Here is a 15,136-nt window from a genome sequence, read left to right as displayed (position 1 = left end):
TATAACCTTTGATATCAATAAACATGGCTGTGACCTTTATGAGCAAAAACACTAGCTTGCAAAGACAGTCCAACATGAGGTGAGATTTGAAAAATAAAAAATTCAAAATTATAACAATATTAATAATCAAGCTCAAATACTCGAAAATTATAAACAGGACATTAAGAAAGATTCATTTAAGAAAGAATATTTTAAAATTCTTGAGATTTTAGAATAGTGTACAAACTAGCTAAGTTTTGAAAAAGAAAATTAAACAATCTAAAGTTTACTTAGCTGGGTGGCAATTCTGCATAAGACATTTGAACAAAGAGTTCAAAAGAAAATTTAATGTGTCACTCCTACATTAAAACTTTGAATTTATATTGGAATTATGGAAAATTCAATTTTCCCCCCTATGCCCTTATTTTTTTAAGTTAAAAACTTTGATGAATAGAACTTCTTCTGAACTGAAAACTTCAAGAGTAAGTTTAAAAATTGCACATAAACTGGGAGACTGGATCAAATAATTTTGAAGCAGACTCAATTAGTATTAACATTTTATTCATATTTAAAACTGTGCGTTATTATTACAGAAATTTATACTGCATTTATTGAAAATGATCAGCTTAATTTAACAGTGTGGCCACTGGTTTGTTGTAAATTTCTTCCAGGTTTATAGATACAATTCAATTGTCAATTTTAGGTATATTATTAAATTCATATTAAAAATACTGACTAAAATACTTTAACAACATTGAGTAGAAAATATTGTAAAACCTGTTTATAGTTTTAAATGAAAAAGATTATATGATAGGTGTTTCACATCTCAACCAAATTTTTTTAATTCACATGTTAACGTAGTTCTAAATTCCAGGTTCTTTAGAAATATTAATTCAATTTTTTATTTTATATTTCACAAAGTACAGGTTTTATAGTCAAATTTGCCTAAAATGTCAAACTACAGGTTTTTCAAGGATTTCAGATTTTTTGGCCACCCTGCTTTAATTGTATTTTGTATCTTTTGTTTCTTAAGGAAACTATAATAATATACTTCATATTAGTAACTCTAATTAAAGTTAGGAATGTTGTGTTTTATTTTAATGTTAAATTTGGAACTTAAACTAGTGAATACAAGAGCAAATGTACTAACATTGTAAGTTTGAAAAGAGAATCATTCCACTGGAACTGTGGGTGTCATTTGGTTTTTGATGATTTTCCTCATTGAAGACCAGGAGCACAGTGGATATAGTTCTGAAATTTACATTAATTTAAAAGTCACTAAAAGTCACATAAAATTAAACAATTTTTAAACAACCTTTTACAAAATTTTTTCCAATCTTACAGAATACTTTCATAACAATATTCAAACATAACAACTTACTTGGTTTTAATTGTGACTGCCTCTGTATTAAAGTATAAGCAATAAGAGACAACAATTGTTTTGTTTACAAACCAAATGATAAAACAACCATTTTAGAAGTGTTAATAAACATTTAAAAATTCGCTAAAAACCAGTACCAGGGAACAGATTTAAATTAAACACAAAAAAGTAATCTCTCGCTTACCTATAAAGGTTTAAGAAACTAAATGTTAAAAAATATGAAACACATATGTACTAGCATAAAATTATAAACAAACCTAATAACTTTTTATTTAAAGACTTTATCTTTTAGCAACTATATTTTCATAGAAGTTTTGTCCCCCTTTTGGTAATTTTATCAAATATGTAGACAATAGGTACTAAATGGAACTACTTCAGTTTAGTGAAATGTTTTTTTAAATAAACGCTTAACTTTTATAAATTAACACGTAGAGTTTTATTGAACCCATTCTTATTTAAATTTTACTTATGTTGATTACGCTTGAAATTATTTAATTGATTATTTACTATGTTGTGTAATATATATTGTTTGTGTTTTATCTTAGTTTATTGTTTCAATTGTATTTTCTCTGACGAAAATTGATGAAATATATTGGAAAAGAAAGAGTTTGAGTCATTTTATTTATTTAGTAAAATTGAAAACAAGTCTGATTTTTAAATTATTAAAATTTTACTATATTCAGTCTACTACTATAAAGAAATTTTACTTAAAAATAAATGAAATAGTTTCTCGTTGCAGCTAAAGTATTGTTTATTGTCAATCAAATATTCCTAAAACCTTTTGTTTAATTAGTTTCTAGTATTTAATTAGTAAAAAAAGTTTTTTTAGATCTTGTAAAAGTTTAAAATCACCAAAATATTTTTTAAAACAGTATAGTTCTTTTGAAAATTGCAACAAAAAACTTTAAAGCCTATAAATTGTTTTTAAATTTTATTTTCACTGATAATAAGCTATATTATAATACTTCACATTAAAATTTATATACAATTCTAATTATCTCGTGCACATTTTTCCAAAACAAAAGGTGAGTGTAGTTTTTTTTTGTAGCTTTTTAAATAAAATTTCGTTTAACTTTAGCTACTTAGTTCAATCGAACTTTACAGGCATGTTTTTTTATTTAGTTTATTTATACTAGAAGATGCAAACAAAAATTTTTGATAAAAATAGAAAAAATTGTTCTGAAATTAAACTTTTATATATCAAACTGCGAAATGATTTAAGCTTCTAAAAATATGAGAACTTGTTTTAAATCGCAACTGTATAAACTTAAAAATTGTTGGTTTTAGTAACACAAAATATTGATGATTTAAATAAATTACCTTTTAAAATAAATACTTATTAAAAACTTTCAAATTTTTTCTATTTTTTGACATTAACTCGAAATAACAAACCTGCATTTTACCTTGCTATCTAAATTTGTCTTGTAAAATTTTTGTTAAGTTGTTAAAACATCTTAGTATAAATAACCACAATGATATAGTAAAAAAGTAGCCTATTTAGTTACTTTAAACACTATAAATCTCAAGACTTTTTGAATAAAGAGCTTTAAATAGAAGAAACAGCTTTTAAGATAATTAGTTTAATTTATACTAATGAAAAAACGAGTTTGAAAAGTTTGTGTAATAAACAATATTATTAAATTCTTATAGTTAAAAACAAAAATTGGATATACTAAATAAAATCATTTATAAATCTATCATACGATCTAATATTATGATAAACATCATACTAATTAAAATTTAAAAAAATCTACAAATAACAGACACTTCAATTAGGTTTATAAATCGTAACAAAGTTCATACTGATTAAACATGAATTTAAGCAACTTTTGGTTACTTAACTCAATCAAGTGTCAGTATTTGTTACTATTTATTTGCATTTGATCGGAATTAATTTATAAAACAGCAGAAAGTTTTGGGAAACCAAAAAAATGATTTTGTCTGCTTTTGTTAAAACTTTGTGAACATTGTTTTTGAATGTAAAATTTCTGAAAAACTTTTAAATAGGTAAACAAACTTTATTTTACAAAAAAACGTACGTTACGTTAAACGTGTACCTTACAGCTTTAGACAAGATTTAGTTTTTTTTAAATTGAAAAATAGCTAATTTTTTATTATGTTAACAAAAGTTTTACACGCTTAGTTTATTGTTTAAGTTATTTAAAAAATAACAGCTTTATGTTATCATAAAATATTTTAAAATCGTTTTTGCGTTCATTTAATTAATTTATCTAATAAAACATCAAAAATTAAAAAAAAAAATTCATCTTATTTTCAATACTTAGTGCGTATCTATTAAAGTGCGTTCCATATTATTGCCCTTACTGTACTTGACTGTCTATTCATAAGAATAAAAAAGTATTTATAAAGGAAATTCTTATTGATTCTTGTATCATACTTTTAAATATTTACTAGATTAGTATTATGAATTGTTTATCAAATGAGTTAATAATATTAAAGTAAACTGCATGGATAACAAACATTGCTTATTTTACTAGCTAATTAAATAACACAAAAAATGTTGTAGTTAGTGTTTTATTGTTGTGAGACAAGGTAAAAAGTTTCACTTTGTAACAATTATGAATTTATTTTTTAAAGTGCATTATGTAGTTGTAAGAACTGTGTTTTGTTTAACTTCAAAACAAAGTACTTGAAAAAAGGATGAATTAGCAAAACATTTAGTTTAAAAAGTAATTGCTATATTTATTAAATTTAGTTTAAAATAACATATCAGAAGTTATAAAGTAATAAAAGAATATTTTTTAAAACACTAATTTTTGTTTAAAAAATTGTAACTTTATTGGCTAAGTAAATATATAACATTAAACATATTTTCAAAGAGATACTGTAAAAACAGCGACCAATACACAAACCCTTCTTGCTGATTGCGCCTGAAAACTTTCACCACAAGCATCACGCGGCGGTCGATTTTAGGTTTCTGGTAAATTTACCTCTTTTATATTAGTTTCAAAACTTTTTTAAAGATTATTTATAATTCTTAATATGTCTTGGTTTTAAAACTGCTACTTAAACTTACTTAATAAGTTTCAATACAAATAAACCTTGCTTAATACAACTGATATGTTATTCTAACTGAATTTTTCGGTAAATGTAGGTATAACCTGTATATTTTGTCTTTGCAAAATCATTTGAACAAACTAAAGAAGCTTTTAAGTTTAAAAGTCTACCAGGAAATAGTTTACGATGCAGTACTCAAATATTAGAATAATAATAAAACGTATCTGTTGTATTAAAAGTTGAACAAAAAGCTTAAATTTCATCGAGACATCAACTTTACTGACAAATGTGATTTGTTTTTTTTAGTATAAAGTTTACTAATTTGTTATGTCTAGAAGAATTTTAAACTTATTCTGTTTTCCAAATACTTCGTCAATACTATACGCTCAAAGTTCACATACACTTACAATTGTTAAATTATTTTAGAAATTTAAAGTAGAACTTTTTTTTTAATATTGTAAAACTACATTTTGCCGAAACACTGTCTTACTAAAAAACTAACCGTTTGTATTTTATAAATTATTTTTGTAACATTTGAAACTTGTCATGCTTTTGATCACTAATTAGGAACTTGTAATAATAATAGTTGTTATTTAGGATAAAGCATTAAATAAAATATGAAGTTTTATTTGTCAGTCTGATTTTTTTTTTAATTGCTTTTAATATAATAACTTATACAAGAAATTTTAAGCGGCTATACCAAATTGTAAACATACTTTTTTCTAATTGTTTTTTTGAAAATTAAAGTTATGACTCATTTATTTTAAAATTATTTAACATAAAAAAATTGTTATTTGAAGTGAAAGTTATTAAGTAATTGTCAAATTTTTTAACAACCTTTTTAATCATCTTTAAAAAAAAATAATGTTGAACACAAAATAAAAGACTAACATGAAGTTTGTAAAAAAACAATTTTAACAAGTTATTGTTACTGTATTTAACGTTTTTAAGATTCAAATGCATATTAAATAAACAAATCATAGACTTTTACATGAATATGTTTATTGTTTAATTTCAAATCAGGGTTTAAATAAACACTATAACCACAAAACTTAAAATAATAAAACAGAAGAAAATCAATTAGTTTTCATGCTAAACACAATTTTCTTTTTGTAACAATTAAAATTAAGCTTTGTGACACGCTTAACTTTTAAAGATAGATTCGTTTAAGAAACCAACTTTATACAATTCAAAACAAACTTATGTGTATCAACAGATTTGGTGACATTTTAGTGATAGAAAAAAAATATTTTATAACAACATTTTTCAAATGAACTTTTAAACAACTGACTAATCTTAAAGAATAAGTTATTTGCGATAAAGGTCTATCACCATTTAGAATTCAGAATCAACCTAATCATTCAACCATTCGACTAGTATTGGTTTGAAGTCAAAAACGTCTGGTTGTCCCTCGTGCTTGTCCAGGGCGTTTTTGTGGTCGGACCATTTGAAAGGTGGTACCTGGTCGTGTGTTGGTCCGCACTCGGCAACCATGCTTAAGTTGCTGAAGAAAAATCATTATGATTAAAAAGTTTTGTTTTTGTTACTAACGCTTAGAACAAAAAATATCAGGCTATGATTTACCATTAGCTCAACTAAATAAAACATTACAAAAGAAAACAATGTAATTTTTTTTTCTAATTTTATATTTGTTTTTTAAGTCTGCTCGGCTAAAACTTTTAAATACTACAGGTCACCAGAGTACGACAATCACTTCAGTAGTTTTTTAATTTTTTTTAATTTTTAGTCTGATTATACTGTTATTGATAACTATTTTAATCTTATAGTCCTAATTCTTTAGTTTAAATCCTAGGCCAGAAATAAAAAAATTATTTATATACAGGCTATCAACCTTGTTTGAATTTGATACCAAAGCGATCTATTTTACAGCCTGAAAGAAATATTTTTGCAGTTTATCATATCTTTTTACGATTCGTAAATACTAGTAGAATAAAAAAAGTATAAAGTCTATTCGAAGATTGTTTAAATTATAGTTTTTATATTTTTTACTATTTGTACATAATGAAATCACAACTTCAGTGTTTTTTTTAGAACATCAGCATGCTTAAAAATAGTTTTTTTTTATTCAACTCTACGACGTGCTAATTTTTAAAGTTTTTAAACATTTACCTTTAACTTTTACCTAAATTAATCCTTTTAATCAAAGAACTTTCATTTATTTTAAGAACCAGTTTATTTACTTTCAAAAGTCTAAATTCTTCTTAGTGTTAGTTTTTCATCTCAATTATATTTATACCAATATATATATTAAACTAGTACAGCAACTTTAGTTATTCTTATCAAACGAACTTGTGCAAGCTGTAACTGGTCACTTTGGCGTCGGTGGCGCCAAAGAGCTGTGACGTCAGTCCTCCGTACACGTCATTCAAATCGTACCTGGAAGCGATCGCGTTGCTCGCCCAACCACCTTGCAGCGGGTCGTGTTTGTAGTCGTTCTTTCTGCAAAAAAAATTGAATGGTGTACAAAAATTCATTAATTTATCAATTTTTTAGCCTATCAGTTAATAATTAATATGAATAAATTGATGATTTTTTTCAAAACGACCTCTAAATAACATTTTTCTTTAAGTTTTTTTGGAGAACAACAATGGTAGAGTGTAGTATAAATACAATTTGTTTATAAACCGATTACAGGATCAAAAAAAATAAAGCTTCAAAAGAACATTATATGCAATTGTTATACAAATAAAAACTATTGTTATAACTAAACTTATATTAGACTTAAAATTGTATTAAGTTCTCCTTTTAGTGAACTTTATTTTGTAAAGAAACATTTTTAAAAGCTAATTTTTGTTTTTGTAATGCTTTAAAGCGTCGTTAAATAACAAAGTAGTACCTAATTACACAGTTTTTAAGTAGTTATTTAAGAAAATATAAGCATTATTTACTAAAGTACGGTTTTTGCTAACTAATTATTATTACTAACTACATATTTTATTTTGTTTAGTTGTAATTAGTTAGGTCGTTCACAATGCTATACACTTGTATACAACGTTTTAAAAAAGACAAACAAAAACTAGATCGTTAGTTCTGTAAAAAACAATTGTAATTTTTTATATTAAGTCTACTCATTAACATTGTTTTGAATAGTGCAAAATGTATACACAGTACACATACTTAATATACATAAAAGCACTAAATATTACATTACCTCATTAGTTTGAACATTTTTCTAACATCTGTCACATTCGACTGGTAGTGGGCAAATATTTTAGCCCTTGGTTTTGAATCGTAGCTTGATTTACCGTTTTTATCCAAGAAACCTCCTTCGCGCTGTACTTTTTCAAAGTAGCTGTTTAAAATAAATGAGAACGCACTTTCAAACTGTTTCTAGTGTATAAAAAGAAACAAGCTACAACATATTTATATAACAAAAAAAAAGTTTAAGTATAATTTCAACTGCTTTTTATAGTTTAAAAAAACTTCGAAATAAAGTAAAGTACTAATAAATTCAACAATTTTGAAAAGTTTTTAATTTAAGTTTTAACAAAAAACTTGTTTAATTAAAAGCAGAAACTTTGCACAATTTTAATGTTAGCAATTTAGTAACTACAAAGTAAGCAAAAATATTGAAGCTATGAATAAAGTTTACTTTGAAATTTAAAATACTCACGGATAGTTGTAACTTGGAAAGTATTTCTTTTCAACAAGTCTGTCACTCATATCTCTATAATGTATAAGACCTCTGAAAGCATTAAAACAGTGCGTTTAAAATAGATTGCTTTACATAAAACCAAATAACAAACTGTCTTTAAACAACATTTGTGAATTGAATAATGAGCTTTACAAAACTTTAAATTAGCTTAATTGTCATTATTTAAGTAAAAGAGTGGTTTCTTCAAATAAAGCACAACTAGAAACTTATACATATGTATGAACTTTGAAAAGTAAACTCACGGAATTTGCTCGAGAACGTACAGCAGTCCATCGTTGATGGAAGGTTTCCTCCCAGGAACGAACTTATTGTAATCAATTACCATCCATTGGTTATTGTACCTAATTAACCAAGAATCAGCTCATAAATTCAAAAATACACATTAGAAATAAACGTTAATCAAATAACAAATAATAATGCACTTAGATTTAATTAATACACAGAGTGTTCTATGCGCGGGGCAATGTTTTTGATTTTCTCCTAATAGTACAGCTCTCTGTGCAGACATAAATAACATTATATAAAATAGTTTCTAAGATATAAGTTAATCAAAAACTGGATGAAAAAAATTAAATCAAAATAAATAAAATTTCAAACGTCCCGCTGTTGTGCCGCCGAAACACTTGGCACCACTCGGATCCGCTGGACGCCATCCTGTTGGCAACCAGGTTCCTCACCCACTCCAACAACCTCCCCCTGGCCCCCACGAAACTCTTCGCCCTTTCGTCGTTCTTGTTTCCAATCGTAGTTTCCATGGTCACCTTCGGGTAACACGAGTTTTTGTTTTCAGAAACTAAAGCTGGTTCTTAAAACTAGTGCCAAATGTTTAAGGAGTTTTGAAAAAGCAACAGTTCCAACATGCAGTTATGTTACAAATGCTCGTTCTCACCAGACCGGACGACATGATGTACCAGTCGTTGGATGAAAACAAATACCCAGGCTCGCTGTTGTAAGCCACTTTGTTCCCTGCGTACTCAGTACCTGTGAACGTGATTTTGTAAGTAATGCTACTCATACATAAAAATTCCATGCTAAAACTCTATACGCCTTTGTATTTTATCGTAAGTAATAGTTTTTTTATGCACAAAACAAACTACTAACCTTCCAGCTCGCTTAGAAACTTTTTTTATTAAGGAGAAACAAACCGTCGTGTTTGGTGAAATGAAAGTGGTACTTCTTCATGATCTTCAGCATGGTCGAGTAGGGCCGCCAGGTGGCGTGACCGACCAGTAAATCGGTGAAATCTGGCAGAAGCTTGACCAGAGCCGAGCACTCGAGTGGGTTGGTGGGGAGGGAGTTTTCTGAAGACCTCCTGAAATTTGCGGGGCTGACGGCGAACAGAATTTCTTTTACCTCGTGATCGCTCGAAAGCTGGCTGTGATTGGTTTAAATTGCTCTCACATTGGGTGTTTAGTAAAGTTTTAGTAAAATTTCTAAATTCTATTTAAATTATTTTACTGCTAAATGTTATAAATAAAACTTTGTTTGTTTGATTGATTTTTTATTAACATTTGTATCCACTTAACTAACTACTTTAACTTTTATCAATTTAAATGGACCCGTTATCGCTTGAGAGTTGGTTGATGTAGATTTAAATTGCGTTGAGTATAAAAAATGTTAGCAGTTGCAGAAGAAACTATTTTTGTTTTAAAATCAGATAAAATATTAACTTTGTTAAGTTTCTAAAGTGAAATCTCGTTTATTTTATTAACCTTTTAATAAAACTTGAGCCTAAAATAATTTAAGGCTTTTGCGTGCATAAAAGTTTATTAAAAACTATGATACAGGTTTTGATGTTTTTTTTTTGTTTGTTACAGGATTTGATTACAATATTTGTAATATAAGTTTTTTTGGAATTTATTAGTATTTTTATTAAGTGTTGTGAGAAAAAAAAATATAATGATACTGTAAAAACGTACTAAGTTGAAATATTTAATAAATCGTAACAGGTTAATGTTTTAAACTTGTTCTACTATCTCAGAATATAAAGTAATACTTTTCAACACATGAGTATGAAAAACTATCGCATAATGGAGTGGAACTAAAATATCAATAACAAAAAATTCAGAGCATTAAAAAAAGAGTTTAAATTTTAATTATTAATGATTGCTTATTAAACAGTATAAAGATAAGTATATATTTATGCAAATTAATCATATTCAGTATTTTAAGTAATCGTCTATATTTTTTTTACTTTAGAAAGTTTTTTATAAAAAAGTATAAAAAAACTTATACACATAATAATATGTTTTTTTTGAAAGTATTTTAACTCTTACCTAAATCCAAGCATTAATAATAAGAGCGGAGTATACATCAATGTAAATTAATTACATTCTATATTTTAGGTAACCGTCTATTTTTTTTTTAATTTTGGAGTTTTACATGAAAAAGTACAAAAATGTTTCTACACACAATAACATGTAATTTTTGTGAAAACGTTTAGACTAATACCTAAATATTAAGCAATAATGAACAAAGCTGAGTATACATTAATGCAATATATAATCACATTCTATACTTTAGGTTTTTTTTCTTTTTAGATTTTCATGAAAAAGTATAAAAAGTTTTACACACACAAAACGACATATTACTTTTTTGAAAACACTTTAAACTATTTTTCTAAACTAAAGCATGTATGCAAAAAAAACAAACTTTAAGTAAATACATAGGTATAAAAGATGTTTTATTTGTGCTAAGTTTACTACGTTTTTTCTAGTATTGATTATTTAAAAGTGCTTCATTAGTATAAAAAAGTAGCTTTTAAAACGTGTTTGCAAAATTGTTAAGTAAATTTGTATTGAAGCAGTTTCATATAAAGAGCTTGTTCGCAGTTCAACAACTACAAGTAAAGATTCAGTTTTCTTGTTTAAAAGAAACATGATAGTAAATTGTTTAAACTTGTTTAAAGTCACTAAATGTGATTACAATATAAATTTGGTACTTATTTTTGTGGTTAAAAGTTGTTTCTTAACTTAGATTATATACTCTGTTGTGTTTTACTTCTAAACAATAAAGTAAATAAAGAACATAAAAATGAGTTATATTTTTTTGCGTAAAAACAAAAAATCAGATTATTAAGAAAAAACAACTCTGTTCTTCAAGTTACATAAAATTTTATATATAAAATTTGTTTTTGTTTGAAAACTCAATAACGTTTTTTAATCATCAGAATAAAAGTTACTAGTGTGGTAAAATTTTGTTTTCTCAAAGAACAATGAGTTTGAAGAAGTACAAGTAAGCATTTAACTTTGTTATTTTTGAAAACTAAAAAAGTTTTTAAGTTTTTATGCAGAATTTTCTCATAGTTATTAGCTTTTATACGTTTAAAAGTGCTTAAAAAACAAAATAAAATTACTTTGTCAGCTAAAATTATATTAAATGTGTTTTAAGCTAAATAAAGCATGATAATTTGTTTTACCTTTTACAAGAGTAACCAACAACCTAACAACCAACAGAAAAAAAAAATTGATTAGATTAAATTATTTTTAGATTAAATATTTTAAATACTAATAATAGGTTTTACTGGAAACGATAAGTTTATCGTTATTTGTAATAATTAAAAAGGTAAGTTTTTTTAAAGTTTATATGAGTAATTAATTATGTCATAACTTTAAAAAATAAAAAATATACCACTTTTTATTTAATATAATTCCAGCAGGAAATTTCATATAAAATAAATAAAGTACTAAATGTTAGATAAATAAATAACTGTTTTATTTGTTTTAAAAACATTTCAATTAGGTATGTTAAAATTATTTTGTTTCTAAATAAAAACGTTAAGAAAGAAGCATGTTAATGGAAAAACTTAATCATAATTACATTTTACATTGAAAAAGCAATATATAACAAAATTTATTTTTATTTTTATAGAAATTAAATTTAAGTGTTGAGGTTTGTATACATTTATTTAATGTCAAAGTATGTTTAAAACATAATACATTACATGTCTTTTTCTTAAAAGTAAATCCTGATAAGTAAAAAGTGTTATAAATTCTTATATGAATTTTTTTATTTTTTAATGAAAAATAAGGCTGTATGTTTTATGGCAAGAGATCATCTGTTTTTTAAATTACTAATCTGAAATATTAATTGTCATCTTTAACTTTTTTGATGAATCAAACAACAAAAAATACATTTGTTTTTATATAAACTTGTTGAATAAACTATCTGGCATAAGAATAAACTTACTTATCGTGATAAATAAGTTAACTATAAGAATTAAGCCATAGTATTTGTATCTGTAACTTGTCTTTAGCTAGTCACATCTTTTTTGTACATGTATCATTATAACTAAACGAATAAGAAGTTCGTGCATAAACTATATATTTAATTGTTAATGGTAGAAAACGATGAAAATTTCTAAATAGTTTCCTGTATTCCTTCAAAATTTACGAAACTCACAATAATCCGTACGGGTCAATCCGTAGGCTCAAGTCTATATTTTCCTTTCCATTGTAACCGTCTTCTAAACCTTGTAATTGTAACAATATGAGACGGACCTAGGTAGTTAAAAAAATTACACAGTTATGTTGATCGTAAAAAACCACAAGTAAAATAATAATTTTTATGGGTATGCCCAGGGTCAAAAACTTATTATTTACTACTTAATATTATTATTTTTTAACTAATGTACTTGCTGCCAGTAGTCACTTTTTGGGTTTTGATCGATCATACTGTACATGTAGTCCAAGTTTTCTCTGAAAAACCTCTTGAGACGAGGGCAGTTTTTCGAAACTTTGGGACAGTGACCTGTGTTTTAGTTCCTTGTAAGTAATAATTTTTTATTCTTATACATAATTAAACAAGAATAACTTTTTAATTAACAATTTTTCAGCTTGTATGGCTGTTCCGGAAAACTACTTTTGTTTTGTTTAAAACGAAAAAATTGACAAGCTTTTAAAAAAACTCTTTAGGCTTTGTTTCATACACAAACTTTTAAATTTAGGTGTTTTTCAAAACATGTTTGTAAGTTTTTGAGTATCGTTAGAAATTAAAAGTTATCTGTTACATTTATTAAAGTATAGAAACCTGATTTTGAGTTTTCAATTTTTTGTTTTATCAGGTTTTTTGTTAGTATTCCTTCCGCGAAACCAGCGACATAGGCTTGCATTGAATTGTTGAATTTTGAATTTGTTTTAATGTCAATAAAGGAAAACCTTTGTAAAGTATAATAGAAATTACTAAAGTATTAACATTTTTCATACTTACTTATAATGTCTTCAAAAATCTTTTTTTAATTAAAGTAATATTTGTTTTTACTCAAATTCGTAAAATTTTAAGTCCTTTAAACTTTTAATTTTTTATTTGACTTCTATATTATTTATTTAAGAAAACCAATTTTTGTAGTATTTGTATGTGTTTTATAATTGTTATGAAGAAAACTGAGTTTAAATGCCAAAACTATAGTATATAAAATCATTTTCTGCATATTAAAAAATCTTCAAAAAAAAAAGTAATTTTTATTTAAAAAACTTAACAGGTTAATTAACAAAGCTAACCCATTTTCTTTTATACTGTTTTTAAATGCAGCTCTTAAAATATCAGTTTTGCCAAAATTATCTGTCAGTTTTGTTGTTTTGAATTGAGTTATTTTGTTTTGATGCACATCATGTTTGAACAAATATGTAGTCCATTTTGCATTACTATAAACTATGGTAAAAATTGAAAAAAAAAGTACTAAACAAGTTAGTATATTCATTCTGTTAATAAAACATTACAGTTTTTAGTTTATGCTTTTCTAAACGTTTTAAAACAACATATGCAAGTTTAATCTTTTGTTTATTTATCGCTACTTTTATATTTTTATTTGATTGTAACAAATTAAACTTATGAAAATATAAACTGAAAAACTTTAAACGCGTTTTTTAAAAAAGAAACAAATAAAAATGTATTAAATTAGCATGTAGATAAGTTTTATTAAGTATAAAAAAAAGTTTAAAAAAGTTGAAGAAAAGAATAGGTTGACTCTCTTGAGGTAGCCACAATACAATATTTCAACAGCAACATTTGAGCATCATACGCGTATACTTAATGCTACACTATTAAGAAAGGCACTTGAATATGAAAAAAGCAAGCTGACGACCTAGTCAGCTTAGGGATTTTACAGTGTAAAGCTGTAATGAAAAAATCCCTAGACGTCCTAGCGGGTAGACGTCGTCAAGGCGGGCTGTGTGTTTTTGCTGGCATACAGGTTATAGCTGGAGTCGACGTGGCCGTCGATTCGAGCTGGAGTCGCTAGACCGCAGTTAGGCGGTTATAGGTTGTATAGCAGACCTCATTGAATAAGTAGCTAGGGAAGGTAAAGCGAGAGCAAGGCAGGTACCGTCCTAAGCAAGCCGTTGAGCATGAAAGCCGCTCTCTCGCAAGGCGTAGCAGTATATGAACGAGCTGTGACATGATTCAGCCCAGTTGAAAGTACGTTTGAGTGCAAAAAGTAAAGCATTTCTAGAGGTGAAGGTTCGGACGGGGCGACTGAAGCAGAGTAGGCGAGATACCAGAAATTGCGAAGCACTCAAAATGTAACTTGTAAAAAAGCGGCATAATCTCATGGTCGCTTTCAAAGTCAGAGGTCAGTTGAAGCGAAATGTTTTGGAAGGGAAGCAGGAGGCTCGAGAAAATATTTGTAAAAGAGCGGGAGGTCTGTTTTTTGGAAAAATTGTTGAAAATGAATTTTTGGGTTTTGAGAAGGGTCGAGGGAATATAGGAAGAAAAGTTGGAAAAAAATTTGAGCAAAAAAGCCGTCCGAATTCGCCCGCGGGCGAATTCGGACGGCTTTTTTGCTCAAATTTTTTTCCAACTTTTCTTCCTATATTTTTTTCAAAGGTGTTCGACGAAAGTCGGACGCCTTTTTTTTTACCCAAAAATTTTTTAGGCTACCTCAAGAGAGTCAGAGTTTTTGCCTAGTAATGATTTTTTTTCAGTTCCACTGATGTCATAAGTTTTGAACGTTGCTGCCGAAAGGTTAGCATCGTTTTTATTTTACAAGTTCTTAATAAAGGTTGTTAAGGTTTTTGAAATTACAAATTGTCAATAGCCATATTAGAAAAATTTATATTACTTTCGATACTTATAATAAATAAATA

The 15,136-nt window shown here is 26.5% G+C and overlaps 1 protein-coding gene across 1 annotated transcript; it reads right to left on the bottom strand.

The window, feature by feature from the left end:
• Positions 1-5,589: 5,589 nt before the first annotated feature.
• LOC145847473 (putative aminopeptidase PLBD2) lies at positions 5,590-13,752 on the bottom strand. The gene is made up of 12 exons (XM_082953613.1): positions 13,553-13,752; positions 13,083-13,210; positions 12,688-12,803; positions 12,456-12,553; positions 9,200-9,429; positions 8,944-9,035; positions 8,652-8,815; positions 8,297-8,395; positions 8,013-8,084; positions 7,551-7,691; positions 6,689-6,838; positions 5,590-5,882 (listed from the first exon to the last, which is right to left on the bottom strand). The coding sequence occupies exons 1-12, from the start codon at positions 13,750-13,752 to the stop codon at positions 5,732-5,734; spliced, it is 1,641 nt and encodes a 546-aa protein (XP_082809739.1). The 3' UTR covers positions 5,590-5,731.
• Positions 13,753-15,136: the final 1,384 nt, after the last annotated feature.

The sequence above is a fragment of the Thalia democratica genome, unplaced genomic scaffold (genome assembly GCF_965202585.1).
Source record: "Thalia democratica unplaced genomic scaffold, ktThaDemo2.hap1.1 HAP1_SCAFFOLD_947, whole genome shotgun sequence".
In the NCBI taxonomy this organism is placed as follows: domain Eukaryota; kingdom Metazoa; phylum Chordata; class Thaliacea; order Salpida; family Salpidae; genus Thalia; species Thalia democratica.
The sequence above is the reverse complement of the archived record's forward strand: the minus strand, read 5'-3'. Positions and strand labels throughout refer to the sequence as shown.

Bases quoted from the DNA above. Each gene is read 5' to 3' on its own strand.
- LOC145847473 (XM_082953613.1), bottom strand. From the start codon at position 13,752: ATGAATATACTAACTTGTTTAGTACTTTTTTTTTCAATTTTTACCATA. The intron at 9,430-12,455 runs GTGAGTTTCGTA...AACCAATCACAG, and splicing joins ATTGACCCGTACGGATTATT to CCAGCTTTCGAGCGATCACG. The intron at 8,396-8,651 runs GTTTGAAATTTT...TTGGTTAATTAG, and splicing joins CGGCGGCACAACAGCGGGAC to GTACAATAACCAATGGATGG.